Below are 16,719 nucleotides of genomic sequence, written 5' to 3' on the forward strand. Positions count from 1 at the left end.
TCCCATCATTAAGTATAAAAATAATTTTAATATTCTTTTTTTTAAAGTTTTGAATTCTCAGTTCTCTCCCTTTTTCAGACCTTCTCTCTCTCCTCTCCTCTCCCTGAGATGGTAAGCAATTTGATATAGATAAAAAGATTAAAAAAACATTTATGCCTTAAAATCAATACTGTGTATTGGTTCTTAGGCAAAAAACAAACAACTCCCCCACCCCCCAAAAAAGGTAAGGTCTAGGCAATAGAGAATTAAGTGACTTTCTAGAGGTCACATAGCTAGGAAGTGTCTGAGATCATATTTGAACCCTGGACCTCCCATCTCTAGGCCTGGCTTTCAATTCCCTGAGCTACCTAACTGCCTCTCTAATATCAATTTTACAGGTGCAATTATATAAAACATTTTTTCATATTACTTATTTTGTGAAAGATATCTCAAATTTCAAAAAAGCATACAGAAAATGAAATAGGGGATGTGCTTTTTTGAAGACAGTTTATCTAGATAATTCCATTTCAACTTTAATTCCAAGGCTCTTTAATTTTCTCGTGTTTCTTTTATCAAGTCCTAAAAGAAGACATAAAAGTATAATTTTACCCTTCCTAAAGTGTACAAAGTTATTTTTCTTTGCCTTTTATCCCTCTGTCTTAATTGCTTTTACATCATCCCACATTGAGCATTTCTAAATATCCATTCTATGAATCTGGGTCCATCCATCCTTTTAGGATTTACCTAAAGGTGTACTTATTCTAAGATAATTTCCCATACCAACTCTACCCTTACCCTATACTGGCATTGTGTTCTACTCAGGTTTCCAGCAGTACAAAAATATTTATATAAAGTTGAGGATTCATTATCATCATCTAGCTATTGTTCACTAGTTGTTAATTCTTGCTGTGAGAAAGACACTGAAAGATAAGCATTATAGAGCATAGGAAGTTAGCTAGGCAGTCTTTCTCCTTTTTAAATTGTGTATGAGTTAGCACTAAAGCTCAAAGTTTGCTTGAAATTAGCCCATTGACCTTGATCCACTGTTCCTAACCTTTTATAGGACTAATGAGCTGTAATAGAAGGTTCAGAGGAGGAAAGTACTGGGCTTTCATGCTTATAAGGTTTTTATCTCAAAAATAATAATTTACTGATTATGAATATCCTGAAACAACCTAGTGTTTTTTTATTAGAACTTGTGACCATGAATGAATGAATGAACGAACAAAGAGAGGAATGAACAAATAAATGACAGTGTTTCCTTCAAATTGGTCTGGTTGTATTTAAAAAAAAAACAAATCTCTTAACAGTCATATTAGACAGTAAGTCAGATGGCTCCAGATTCACTGGCATGAGTATGTATTGGCTAAAGCCTTTTATTTATTCAATCTCTAACTTCTATATCCTTGTTGTACTGATGCTGGTTATCAAGGGCATCTCTGGGAGCAAAGAGTTCATATGCTAGAATTCCACACTGTATAGGATCTGAGGGAATCCTAGCATCTTCCAAATGGATGTTTCCAAATTTCACTGTTTTATGTAGGCAAAAACTATAAAAGGCACAAGAACACTTCCTATTCTGAGCTTTATGGGAGGTGCCAACCTCACTGTCTGGATGCGTTTTGTTTAATAGAAAACCTCTTAACATACAAAGCATCATGTTCTATTCATTTCACAGAGGCTATATAAGGTTGAGTATGAGGACAAGATATGAAGGTGGTAGAAGGAGGATTAATGCATATGTATTGAAGGCAGGATTTAGACATGGTTTATTGCTCATAATTTTCTGTTCACTCATATTGTATCATCTATAAACTTGTATACTAGTTCTGAAAATTTTAAATATATTAATAATACAAGGAGGAGTTTTTTAACCTGGTGCCTGTGATCTACTTTTTGTTGTTGTTGTTGTTGTTCTTCATTTGATAACAGTATTGTAATGTAATTGGTTTGAAGAAGTCCATAAGTTTCAGCATAATGTACAAGGAGAAGCCCATGATACATAAAAACAGGAATAGGCTATCTGTGTTCTGCTTCTTTATCAGTAACTCAAGTATATTCCTTTTTTAATCATTTATTTTATTTCATTTATAAAGGCATTCATTATGAATGTCTCATGGTTGCAGAAGAATTCTTTTTATTTCCTAGTCCTTTTTCCAATGAAATTTTTCTCTAGTCATGGGATAGAGTTAATCCTGGTTACCCAGACTATTCTGGAAGACTATAAGCAGAAATTTTAAAGGCTTTAAGTCTAGAGAAATTATAAAGGCTTTGTTTCACTCCAGTCCAATGATGAAATATGAGCTTATAGTCCAAGGTCCAGCACGGATGAATGTGGAGAGGTCTCTGGCCAAAAGGTTGGCACCAGTTAATCCTTTTTTCTGGCTATAGCAAACCATGAAGGCTGGATAGAACTGTTTAGAGGAGTTGATAATTGTGTTGGTTGAAATGGATACACACTACGATAAAAACAAAATCTTTTCAAATAAGTTTAGAAATTTCTTTAAAAATTTGTTTTTTTTAAAAGAAGCAACTCAGACAGCGAAAAGAGTATCAGGCTTGGAGGCAGGAGGTCCTGGGTTCAAATTTGACCTCATACACTTCCTAGCTGTGTGATCATGGTCAAGTCACTTAAATCCAGTTGTCTAGCCCTTACTGCTCTTCTGCATTGAAACTGATACTCAGAATTGATTATAAGACAGAAGGTAAAAGATGTTTTTTTTGGTTGTTGTTGTTTTGTTTTTTAAAATAGAAACAATTTGGAGAAGTCCAAGGAACTTGGCTTTATGACCCAATCAAGACAGAAGCATTGAGTCCTGCTTCTTCCACCACCAGTAGTGTGGTCTTATACAATTACTTTACTTTTTTGGGCTTTATTGAGGGGAAAGGACTAGGTATCTTCTACAGACTCCTCTTAGCTCCAAATTGATGGCTGTCAGATTGTTAGAAATCTTCAGAAATGAAAGTTCTGAATGGTGGAAATGCGTTCTTCCATCACTACCAATTTTGAAGGCTATACAGATCTAAACCATAGATTTAGAGTTGAAAAAATAATCAAAAAAGGTTATCTAGTTTAATTCTCTCATTTTACAGATGAGAATAATGAGGTCCAGGAAGGCAATTGCCCAACACCAAACCAACAACACTTTAAGAAGGAAAGAAACATTTATTAAGTACTTACCTTTGTTAGTAGGTACTATTTGGATTCCCTTTTCATAGATTGGAAAACTGAAGGCAGGCAGAGGTTAAGTGACTTGCCCAGAAGAAGTATCTGAAGCCACATTTGAAATCAACTCTTTCTGATTCAAGGTCTAGTCTTCTACCCACTAAACCACCCAGCTGCCTTTATTCTTCCTTATTGCCCCCAATTTAGGATTATATTTTTTTTCCCTGAATTCATATAAGCAGGAATGGCAAATCCCTATCTAAGTAAGAATTAGGGCTGCTAGATTTCTTTGAATTTTTTAGTGGATCAATACTAATGTCTTGACTATCTTATCAACTTTGTTATTTTATTTTCTAATGCCTATCTGAAATTCATTTAATTTCATATTTGAATAACCCATGCATATAAGCCCTCTTTCAAAGTACACTGCTTCATTTCAGTTATTTTTGAATAGGCCTTATTGTTTTTGTTTCCACATTTATTTGTTGTCTCTCTGCATCTTTCCCTTCTTCCTTGATCCATCTCCAAATAACCTAAGTAGCTGATAATTCTGAACACTTGAAAAGGGTCTAGTTTCTGCATTGTTTGGGTTTTTGGTGCATTTGGTGCACATACGTATTAACAAAAGTCTTGAGTAATTTTAAACTATTAAAGCTTAAAGCAGATAAAGTAGATCATAAAGGGGTGTGTATATATATATATATGTGTGTACATATATATTGACATATATGCACACATGCCCATTTAGGATAAGTATATGTAACTCTAAATGAAGTGAATTGACAATTATGGAATAGAATTAGCTTGGCAAAGAGCAATATTGAATTACTAAATGGTTCAGGATTAAAGTATTTAATACAACACTTAATTTTATCTCTTTTATTCATAAGTGCTAAGATTGAAATTCTTTTGTTTCACAATGAAGGCACAGACAGTTGGAAAAGAAAGGACAGTGAACTTAGAATCAAGAAACTTGCATATAACCTGCTTTTAACAATTATTCAATGTTTGATAATAAGCAAGTCACTTAAAAAAAGAAGAGAAAGAAGGGAATAAATATTAATCTATAACCCACTGTGTGATATGCACTATGTTAAGCGCTTTATAAGTACTATCTCATTTAGTCTTAAAAAAAAACCAAACAAACCTTACCTTCCATCTTTGGATCAATACTGTTTTTGTTCCAAGACAGAAGAGCAGTAAGGTCTAGGCAATGGGGGTTAAGTGACTTGCCCAGGGTCACACAGCTAGGAAGTGTCAGAGGCCAAATTTGTCTGCAGGACCTCCTTCTATAGCCTTGGCTCCCAATCCACTAAGCCACCTAACTGTTCCCTCATTTGCTCTTAAAAGTTTCTAAACTTCCCTTTCCTACCCTATAAAGTGGAAATAATTGGTCCTTGTCATACCAACCTAATAGGGTTATAAGGAAAGGGCTTTACAAACCTCATGTGGTGAGATAATCATGATGATACTTCTATTTCTACCACTATCTTTGCTGCTTCTATTGTTCAAACTCCTAATCATGGAGGAAGAATTTATTCACTTCCTGAACTGGAGAGTATGTAGGCCAAACCTATCATTCCAGAGTTAAATGAAAAATTGGGGCAAATTTCCAGATAACTTAAATTTCCTTCATACCCCTTATACATAAGTACACATATTTGCACCCATACACCAGGCCCCACCAAAATCTTTTCCAAAATCACCTGTCTTGTGCGAGCATATTTTTAAAAACCTGAAGTAGGGGAGAAGCCATTTATAATACAGACCATAGGAGACAATAACAATTAACAATCTTTCTTTCTAGATTAATTGTTCCATATTAGATTTTTATTGTATATGATTTATAAAGTGTTATAGCGAGGAACAAGATTTTACTGAAGCTCCAGTTTGTCTTGTATCATCTTGCAATAACTAACTAGGTTTTAACACTGTTCCATTTCAGAAGAAAAAAAATCATGATTGAAGCTTTGCTTTGTGATTTCAATTCTGCCTTTATCCTTTGAGGAAAAGGCTTCATTTTTTACATCAAAAACAGTTTCATTTGTAGTTGAACTTTTATAGTTGATTTGTAGATCAATTTGTAGCCCCAGAATAGATTGCCCAAATAAAACATTGAATTGTAGTAAATACAGATTCTTCTCAGTACCTCAAATGTAATATATTGAGATTGGGAGATCTACTCTCTAAGTTTCCTTTCATCTCTAAATCCTATCATCCTATGGCTCATATTGATATCTTTTTTTCTAGGCTCCTATCTAATCATGGGTAACACTATCCTTAATGATCTTTTAGATTCTTCAGATCTAAGGTTTCTCTCCCTTTTCTTCTACACTGTTGTCTATCTCTACTTTTGAATTGGATTTATTGGGTCTGAAGTATCTTTATTTGGCTTATCAGCATGAATTAAGTCACTTTTTGGCCAACACTATGTGGTTCACTGTGTATAACTAAATAATTCCTGAAATTTTACCTTCTCTTTAAGCCCTCCCAGAACTGAAAAGAGAAACTCTAACAGCTGCATCTGCCATGTCTAATCTCAAGATGGGACTCTGACAATTCCTTTCCTAATCTCCCTTCTACCTGAAAGGAACATTACCCTGAAGTGTGTTTGATGTGAAAACCATATGACTGTGCATATTTTGCTTTAACATTTTAACTACACTGTCTCTCTGTCCTGCCCTTGGGCATTTATGTCAAGGTTGTCTTCTTCAATTAATTGCCAGGTCCAAGGGAATAAGTATTGTGTCTATATAATACCACAGCAGTTTCTAGTTGGGGGTAACCTCTAGGAAAACTGTGAAATGAACAGTTTGCCTGAAGTTTCCTCAATCTCTCCATTCAAGACCCAGACTACCAAATAATTTATTCCTTTGTTCCCCAGGCTTCTATATGTTCTTACTGATCCTTCATGAAAATCTCCTTTTAGCATAAAATCTGAAGTTGATTCACATTGAGACTAAAATTTTGATTATAGCATACAGTATTTTCTCACTTTGTGTTTTAATGTGGACAAAATTTAAGCTACTGGGATGAAGATTTAAAGGTAAAAATCAAATGGATGTAGGAGGTATTTGGCAGAATGGGAAAGAACCTTCTTAGTAGCCCTGAAAAAGCCTCAGAAGGTTCTTTCCCATTCTGCCAAATACCTCCTACATCCATCCTACATCCAGGTTATTTACCCAACCCCTGTCTTTTGGCTGAGGAGGAAATACTGTGAAAGAAGTACAGTAGGGCCCCCATATCTGCCAATTCAGTTACCTAAGGTTAACCACAGAAAAAAATTTTAAAATTGGAAAATTTGGGGTATTCCAGAACAATCTGAAAAGCCCCAGTTTGTAAATTTCAAATAGCCCACCAAGCAAGTATGGGCTATATAAGATGTTGAGGTCCATCAGCACAGTATGTGACTTATCTCTCTTTTAGGTAGAGAGAAAGACAGAGAGACAGAGACAGAGACAGAGAGAGTGGAGGGAGGAGATAGAAGGAGAAAGAAAGAAAAAGAAAAAAGGAAGAATTTCTATTTGCCTTTGTTTACAAAGAGAACTAATGACATAATGGGATAATGTCTTAATGTGCATGATGTGCATTAGAATGAAGGAGATTTGCACCAAATGGTCTTCCTTACCCTATCTTCTAAAGCCATCAAAGATAAAAACTCAGGATGACTTGTGATGACCTAGGATGCAGTGGATGACTTTGGCATCTTCAACATTTGACCAAGCTCTAAATGCTCCACAGTATCTACTTCAGCTACCTTCATGGCAGTTGGAACAAACTGTCCTCATCCAGCCATTCCATCATGGAAAATTTTCACATGCCTGGGGTAGACATCTCCCCTAACTTGCCTAAAGGTTTGTGGTTGGTAGGTTACCATCAATCTGGTTTAGCCAATCTGGTGAGATGGTTTTGCTAGGTTTTGTCCATTGTGCATGCTATAGCTTCTTGGAGCCACATGTGTGAACTGAGTTCCAGGTGGACACAAGTGAACATCACTGACAAAGGCTCAGCCAACCCTCACATCAGAAGTGCTAATCTTCCTTGAACATCCATTTACCTTGAGAGAGAATACAATTCTGTATAATAATGCAATAATGTGTCTTATTTACTATATTTAACATTGGTAATGTCTTACTGTGTGTTTATTTTACCAATTAAACTATTATATGTATGTATGTACAAGAAAATTATGTTATATATGGGATCAGCAGGTGTTTTCTCATATCAGTGGTTTCAAACATCTGTGGTAGGTCTTCAAATGTATCCCCTATGGATATGGAGGACCTATTACATGTTGAAATTTCCCTTTTTAGTTTCTCTAGAAATATTAAGAAATTCATATTAAATGTTAAGTCCTTTCCAAATCCTTATAAAAGTCCCCCGGAAAGAGATTATGAGTGAAAATTTAACTTCCTCTTGCCAAAGTTACCCAGGATATCTTAATTGACAAATCTAATGACCTTTTCTCAGTCTTCATCATTCTTAACTTCTCTTCTGCTTTGGACATTAAGGTCACCTTGATACTCTCTAATCTCTAAGTTTTTGTGACATTATTCTCTTGGTTTTCCTCCTACCTGATTTAGAGATCTTATTAAGTCTCAAAGATTCAATTATCAGTACTATGCAACTAATTCTTACACCTATTAATCTGTTCCTCACCGATCTGCTCACCTCAAGTTTAGCATCTCTAATTGCCTATTGGACATTGGCAACTAGGTATCTTGTAGATATTTTAAGTTCCATACATCCAAAACCATACCCTTCCTTCTTTCTATCTTTCCTGGGATTGTCAAGGGTACCACCATCCAACCAGTCCCCAAGACTTAAATTTAGTTGTCATCCTTGACTTATCAGCTCTCTTCCCCTCCCATCCAATCTTGACAAATCCTGTCAGTTTTACCATTATGATATCTTTCATATGGGCCCCTTTTTCTCCTCTGATATTTTCACCACTTTTGTGCAGGCCCTCATTATCTCACACCTTGACCACTAACAAGAGTCTATTGCTTGCTCTCCCTACCAAAAGTCTCTTTTCACTCCAGTGCATCCTCCACTCATCTGTGGTAGTGGTCTTCCTAAAGCACACATCTATGTTGTTACTCTCCCCACCAACTTCCTAACTACCAGTGACTCACTATTACCTTTAGGACCAAATATAAAATCCTCTGTTTGGCCTTCAAAGTCCTGTATATCCTCATCTACCTCACACTTTTATAATCTTTACATGTTATACCCCATCACATACTCTGCAATCTAGTGACAATGATCCGTTGTTCCTTATACAACATACTCAGTTGACTGGAGATTTTCACTGGTTGTCTCCCATTCTGGAATGCTTTTCCTCTTACTCTCTGCCTACCAGTCTCCCTGGCTTCCTTCAAATCTTAGTTAAACTACCTTCTAAAAGAAGCCTTTCCAAATCCCTCTGAATTCTAATGTCTTTCTGCTGACGATTATTTCCAGTTTATCCTGTAGATAACTTACTTTACACAGTTGTTTGTATGTTGTTCCCCCCCACTCTACTATGGCCTCCTTGAAATTATAAATCATTTTGCCCTTCTTTCAACCCCCAGGGTTTACTTAGGTCCATGAATGGTGTATTGTATGCACTTAAAATATTTATTGACTTCCTGACAGTGACACTAGGCTCCTTGTTGTTCCTTACATAAGACACTCCATTTCCTAACTTCACACATTTTCATTGGCTGTTCCCTAAGCTTAAAATGACTTCCCTCCTCATTTCTATTTCCAGGATTCCTTCAAGTCCCAGCTAAAATCCAACTGTCCACAAGAATCCTTTCCTAATCATCCTGAATATTAGTGCCTTCCTTCTGTTCCTTATCTCTCATTCATCCTGTACGTTTTTTTCTACGTAGTTGTTTGAATGTAGTCACCTCTATTATACATTAAGATCTTTAAAGAATAGGGACTGTCCTTAATCTTCTTCATATCCCCACTGCTTGGTACATTGTCTAGAATAAGGAAGATGCTTATTAATAAATTTCTTGTGGCTGATAGGCTGACTCTTAACTCAGGTATAGATAATATTATTGTCTTTCCCAGGGAGGGACCTCTTCCACTAAAAGGGAGGTATATACTCCACTTTGTATTTAGTTATATTGATTTAGATCTCTGGGAGGACCTCCATTGGTTCCTGGAGAGGAGTAGTCCTAGAGGAATGGGATAAAACAGTGAAGGCAAACCTATGGCACGGGTGCCGAAGGGAGCATACAGAATGTTCTGTGGGCATTCAGCCACCCTCCTTCCCCAACCCCACCCACCCAGAGTTCGTTACTAGAAAGGTAGAGGGACTGGGGGGGGGCTGCTGCCCTCCCCCTCTTCATCATGCCTGATTACATTTTTACACATCACCCACCCCTCTGCCTAGCATCCCATTGGGAGCACTTTCTCCCTCCCCTATGTGGAGTAAGGGAAGGGAAGGGGCAGGGCATACCCAACATGTGGTGGTAGGGAGGAGCACAGTATTTGGTTTGGGGGGTGGGTTAGGGGGTTGGGCCCAGAACTCCATCTCTAAAAGGTTCACCATCACTAGGATAGAATGCTAACCTAGATTGTCTTGTTTCCTTGCTCAAGGTTTCTAGAAACATTCATCTTAAATCTTCTAGGGCAGAGTTACGTCAGAGGTCATGGGCAACCAAGCCATTTTGGACATCACTCCTTCCAAACCAGAAATAACTTGGCTATAGGTTGTTGATAAATTAAATCAATTCTTAATATTATTGTACTTCTACATAAGAGAGGTGGTACTTGATCTGAGTCTTGAAGGAAGCTAGGAATTCTAACTTATTTTGGAAAGAGTGTAGATTAGAAATTTAAGAACGGGCATGATGGCAAATCAGTTGAGAAAAATAAGCTCAATGGTATTTTGAATCATGCAAATTTTGAGAAAAAGAAATTATATTTCAAAATGAAAATATAATTATGGTTCATTGAATAATCAGAAAGATTGTTTATTATAGGGGTAGTTGTCATATAAATATTAAATGATAGTGATGACTATTAGTTGTGAAAGGAAAACAGATGATGTATACTACTCAGTAGGACTTGACCCAGTGATACTGAGGGAAAAGGTACTGAAAAGTGCAGTTGCCTCAATTATTATGGTTACTGTAGTGACTGCTTGAAAGGGTTCTGAACAATGGGACCTGGAATTCCTTCAATAGCATATACCTTAATTTGCCCTTGTTTAACTTCAGTTTGAAATGTTTGCTTTCTTAAACAACCTATCTACATGGTTTCAAGTCGAATTACTGAGTCTTATTACCTTCACATTGGAGCATAAGTGAATCACCAATCAGAGAAAGGCAGAAATTATGCTAGCCTTGGGTTTGGAATGCATGTTTCCAGGGAGACACTGAAACACTTATAGTCTCTTTAAATGGTTTTATTAACACAAGTATACTTCATCTGGTGAAAGTGATCTCCAAACACCTCCTTCTAACTCAGCCTGAGAATTCTGTATAGGCTTTTCTGCTGTGTGCTTTGTCCAGTTAGTAAGAGTCTCCAAACACTCAGAAGCTCTTTACTGTAGTGCTTAGCTCCTGTGGACCATGGGGAGTCTTTTTTTGGACTATGAAGTAGTAGTTTTGATAGTGATTGAAACCCCAGTCTGCCTCCCTTCACTTTATGCTTCCCATTATCCCTCAGTGCCGATGGCAGGAAATTTCTGCTTGTGTCATCTTTGATGGAAAGCTGTCTCCTGTGGAAGTTTTATGAGTCCAGAGCCTAAAGGAATAATGAAATCTCAAGAGGGCCATCCCTGTGCTAGCTGCTCAGAATGGTTGCCATCCATTTTCAATCTGGGGGGAAGGAAGAAGGAGCCAAGTAGTTATTTCTGAACTTGAACTCACCTTTAAATAACTGAGGTACTTTAAACAATTTGGGAAATTTAAGCCTTTAATGTCATCAGAGTATATTGCCAGCTTAGTCTTTTTTCTATCCTGAGACCAGGTTGGGAGGGGGCGGAGTCAAGATGGAAGCATAGTAGCAGGGAAATCCTGATACCACTCTGAATATCCCAGGTTTATTAGCTCAGGTGTTTTTCATAATGCTTTCAAGCTTATGATGGTAAAGGGTTCTTAAATTTCCTGGTTCCTTGACCTGTGCTGTATTCTTAATCTGTTTTCTGTATATAAAAGGCATTTTATTTTTTCTAATCCTTGAAAAGATATTTTTTAAGTAACTAAGATAATTTTTTTGGTATTTGAGAATGTTTCTCTACATTTTCCTCAATTGAACTTTGAGGACTAGCCAATTACTTTCTTTTTCAAACTTTCCATACAGGGTTGTTGTGTTTTTTTCTTTCCCAGTTTTTCCATTTGTTTCATTGGAAGTTTGGATTCTTTTGTTTCATATTTGTAATTTCTTTTGTTCTTAAAGAATGGGAAGTCATCTTTTCTCATACACATCTGAAACTTGAGTCATTCTTCAAGCCAAAAATTTGTTTTATAACAATTTCTTATTGTAGTAACACAACAGATTTTTCTTTTGAAAACGTTGCACCAAAGTCTCCATTTCATTTTGCCCATAAGAATTGACCCCCTGCTACACAAACCATCTTCCTTTGAATCTTTGGATTTCTCTGATGAATAAATCCCTCATTTATCTGGTATTATCATGAAATAAGAACAAATTGCTGACTTCTGACATACAAAGAGAAGCCTTGGTAACTAACCCTAAAAGATTAAAGATTTTGTTGAGGGACGCCTCAGTGCTAACTCTTATACTCACACAGGCTTATCAGTTCTTCTATAAAGTCCTGTAAGGTCTGTTCAGCCTAGAGAAATTGGCTTCTAAGCTCTGGGGAGAACCTCAGTCTGCCATTGTACTATATAAAAAAATATTTGCAAGTTGCTGCTACTACCTGGCCTGAGAAGATAAGCTTCTAAAGGGTGAGAACTGTTTTTTAACTCTTCTTTTAATATATATATGTATATATATATTTAAAGAAATATATATTTTTTCCAATTACTTTTAAAAGTTTTGAGTAATTCTCTCCTTCCCTTCCTGTCCTCCCCCACTTTGAGAAAGCAAGCAATTTTATATAGAGTATGCTTGTGCAGTCATGCAAAACAGATTTCCATATTAGTCACATTGTGAAAGAAAATATAGACTAAAAAAAAGAGAAAATAAAAGTATCCCTCAAGCTGCATTCAGATTCCATCAGTTCTTTCTTTGTAGTGGGATAACTTTTATCAGCATAACTCCTTCAGTAGTATCTCAGGTCATTATATTGCTGACAATATCTAAGTCATTCACCTCCAATCATTGTACAATATTGCTGTTACTATATACAATGTTCTCCTGGTTCTGCTTGCTTTAATTTTCATCAGTTCATGTAAGTCTTTCAAAGTTTTTTTGAAAACACAATCACATACCACAACTTGTTCAGCCATTTCCAGATTGATAGTTATCACCCTCAATTTCCACTTCTTTGTAATGATTTGTCAGACAATTATAATTGTAATTCCATAAATAATTTTATTTTTCTGTGTGAGTTAGAGAGAGAGAGAGAGAGAAAGAGAGAGAGAGAGAGAAAGAGAGAGAGAGAGCATATAACAATGTCTTCTTTTATCCATTGCAAATAAAAAGATGGGAACTTTTATACTGATCCTTAAAAATTGGAATCCTGCTAATATTAGAATATCAAAGGCGAAGAGGGATATTTCCCATTTAGCAAACATACATAACATCTTGCTATTTGCTGTTATTGGTATTCTGATAGAATTTTCAAATTATACAAAAGGGACCAGGACCTGAAATGGATTTTTATAAGGAAAAGCTCAAAGCAAGGGTTCCTTATTCTATTTGTGAGAACTTATGACACAATCCAAGCCTCCACTCTTGAAACTAACCTTTGATTACCTAGGAATTAAAAAAAGAAAAGCTTGAATCATTTTTTAAAAAGATAAATCACTCATTCTAAAACATTGTTTTTTGTTTCCTGATATTGTTGTTATTATTTTCCATTTTCTTAGTATGAAGTTTATGGAAAAAGATAATGGCCTCTCCAAAAGGTCCTCATCTCAGTTTACAGATTTGTTTCTGGAAAAAACAAAAAGGGGGAAACCCGAAGTTAGTGAAAAAACTAAAGATGATGCCTCTGTACCCGTCAAAAGAAGAAAGATCGTTTTTGAACCCCCTAAAACTGCTACCAACTCTGGTCTCTTAAGAAATATTGAAAATAAAAAAATATGGAACACATATCAGTCAGCTCTGTCACAGTCTAAGTCAACACCATCAAAAATACCATTATTTATGAATGAAAAACCCTCCCCTCCCTGGGAAGACGAGGGAAAAACGGAGGAAGAATGTCTACTTGATTCTTTAAGAAAAATGGTTAATGAAAACCAAGAGCTAAGGAAAGAAAATGAAGAATTGAAGCAATTAATTAAAGAAATGAAGAATTCTTGTGAGTAGATTTTCAATGATAATTCTACACATTTATTTAATGGTTGATTTTATATTCTCTTTTTTTCAGTAGGTTCTGTATTTATAGCATAGCTGAGTATCACTTAAATAATTTTCTCATATGTTTCAGCCAGATGTAAACTTTCCTAGACTAAGCACCAACAGTAATAGTTGATAAGCTGTGATTCATATATTTTATTATGGATAACTATTCTAGGGAGAGGCAGTCTAGTATAACCTATTGATGACTTATTTCACTCTAAAGAGAGAAAATCTTGAGAAGAAAGCAAACAAAACATATAAACCTCCAGAGAAAGAACTGATAAATAGAAATAAATAAGACATAATTTTTCTGCACATTTATCTTTTTTTGTTGAATGATGCCTTCTTTAAGGGGAGGAGGGAGGGAGTTATCTGGGCATTTTAATATGACAAACAAATAAGTAAATTTAAATTAAAAAAGAAAAAACCGTATGGAATGGAGAGATATTCAAACAGCACACTGAAATTCAACACTACAATTACAATAACTAAAAAATAAAGTGTTTCATTGTAATTGGGATGCAGGGCATGGCTGACAAAAGCACTCTGGCTTTAGAATTAGAGGGTAAGGGTTTGGATTTTGATTCTGTATGCCTTTGGGAACATCACGTCATTGTTCTTGGTAATCGGTGTTCCTATTTGTAAAAATTAAAGGGCTATATATTACCTCAAAAATTTCTTTCAATCCTAAATCTATGATCATATGAGATTCTAATGGTATTTTGTGGGGTCCAGGAGTATGCAGCCTTTTGGGACTAAGTCCTAATATTTTTTTTCTTTTTCTTTTATTCATCAGTTTTTATTAAATACTCAATGTTCAAAGCACTGTTCTAAACACTGCAGGGAATCCAAAAAAATGATTCAATAGTAGCTTGCTCTAACATAGATAGCAATATATAGCAGAAGCATACAACACAGACAAAAAAGGCAATATTTATTGCCAGGAATTTGTTCTTTTCTCTATATTTCAAAGGGATAGGAGAATCCTGCTAATTAAAACCACATTTAAAAAATAGAGAGGTGAGTAGAGGTGCTATAGATGTGGAATGTTACATGTACTTTTGATGAGGTTTGTGTATATGGCATATTCAGAGGGCTAGCACTTCTGGTTGAGAACTTCAGGGCTTCAAGAAGCTATGGCATCCACAGTGGCCATACTCCAATAAAATTATCTTGACAGATGGGCTACAACAGGTTGAGGGTAACTGACAGATCTCAAATTTATCATTGAGTGGTATACTCCAAAAATATGAAGACTTTCCCTGTGGAATAAGTGCATATGAGCAATTTGGTCTAAGTTTCCATGAAGGTCATGGAAATAGGCCCTGTGTTGTGCTGGTGATACTGATTCATAGGGAGGCATCCAGAGGGATATATGATATTTGTGCCCTTCTCCATCCTAGAATTGTGTTGACCAATGAAAAGATTGACATTATATTCTAGAGTTTTTAGTATCTCTAGCACTATCAGGGCCCCTGTGCATTCAAGTTCAATGGATATTATGAACCTATTAAGTACTGTTGATTTATTAGGGTATGCCTGGCACTCAGAGGTTAACATGATACTCTTATTTCTCATTCAACCAGCCAGCTAATGAATTTGCTCTTACTAGAGGTAGTAAGCCAAGATTCAATAACCACTTGTTGGAAGTATTGTAGAGAGGATTCCTAAACAAAATAGGACTTGAGAACCTTCTAATGTTCTTTGATTTTATGATTCATGTATAAGGCATTTTAATTTAACATATTGCTCTTTTATGTATAACAGATTGGTGCTGAAAGAGGAATAAAAATTACTTTTACTTAAAGCAAAAAATGAAATAAATTTTTAAAGGCTATTGTCTCATTTATAGGTGAACAGTTTAGTGCCTGGAAAGGGTAGGGGAAAAAAACCACTTTGATTTAATATAATTTTAAATTGCAAAAAAATTCATTAGTAAAGATTTTTTTTTCAGATAAGCTCTAAGCATATTATTTTAAAATGGGCATAAAATTAACTGTGAAATAAATATAAAAATTAAATCACCATTTAAAAGCTGGAGAGTGATGCCTCTTTTGATTGTAAATAGTTGGATAATGTTAAAGTTAAATTACAAACTCTGGTTCTTAGTTTCCAGAGAATTTATTAATATTACTTGAATAAAGAAGGCAGATAGAGATTAAAGCCTATTTCTAATCTAACCATGTGTCTCTCTACATGGCTATATCTCTCAGCCACGGACCTCCACCACCACCATCCAAGTGAATAGAGAGAGACCATTTCCTTGTCTCAAAACTTTTAACCTCCCCCTTCCCTTCCCAGTCAATGTGCCTAGTTCTCTGTCTCATGACTCATGCTGGAGTATTCTCACATGACATAGTCCAGATAGTGCAGGGATGCAGATGGGATGACCTCAATATGTGATTTCTGGGAGAGGGAGATCCCTTCACACAATCCCCTTTTGATTTTTTGGGAGGCCAGCACATTAAAATCTCCTCCTTTGGGGTTTCTAGGTGATTAATATGTCAGGTCTCCCCAAAGAATCATTCCACATATGTAGCTAATACCTCTAAGGCTTCTCTTAGTAGAGGTGTGTAAAACATTCCTCTTTACAAAGAGGAAATTGCAACAATTTGGGGAATAAGAGGGAAGAAAAAGAAAAAGGAAACAAAAATGATTGACAGATGCATTGACAAAATACCAATTACAGGGCACTCCCTTTTGGTATAAGAGTTTACTTTTAGAATTCCCTTCAGTTCAGTTCATTATATCCCAAAGTTCATCATTCTGGATCTTTTGATGTAGTTTGTGGTTTCTGTAGGCATGCTTTGGGACCATCTCCAAAATATCTGGTTTCTGGATTCAGGGTATTGGCGATTTTCTTTTGAAAATTGATACACATACTTCATAAGTCTTGAAAATTGATTCATATACCTCATAACTCAACCATGGCTTTCAAAAGAAAACCAAACCCCACCAAAAACAAATAGAAGAGAAAAAATTAAATTCTGGATAAAAAAACATCTCAAAATCTATGTGTATAAAATTATGAGCAATAAATAAATAAACAAACAAACAAACAAATGAATTAATCAATAAATAAAGCCATAACAGGTCCTTGA

At 35.6% G+C, this 16,719-nt stretch overlaps 1 protein-coding gene across 10 annotated transcripts in view; it reads left to right on the forward strand.

The window, feature by feature from the left end:
• Positions 1-16,719, forward strand: part of LOC103095644 (uncharacterized) — a 115,863-nt gene that overhangs the window by 24,208 nt on the left and 74,936 nt on the right. For 6 of the 10 annotated variants that reach the window (XM_007487095.3, XM_007487099.3, XM_007487096.3 and 3 more), the window contains one exon: positions 13,144-13,577. In XM_007487095.3, the coding sequence (XP_007487157.1) occupies positions 13,144-13,577 (434 nt within the window). Of the gene's footprint in view, positions 1-10,813; positions 11,032-13,143; positions 13,578-16,719 lie in introns of all 10 variants that reach the window. The other 4 variants (XM_007487098.3, XM_007487100.3, XM_056823941.1 and 1 more) reach the window with 1 other exon arrangement.

Source organism: Monodelphis domestica, chromosome 3, assembly GCF_027887165.1.
Source record: "Monodelphis domestica isolate mMonDom1 chromosome 3, mMonDom1.pri, whole genome shotgun sequence".
Lineage (NCBI taxonomy): Eukaryota > Metazoa > Chordata > Mammalia > Didelphimorphia > Didelphidae > Monodelphis > Monodelphis domestica.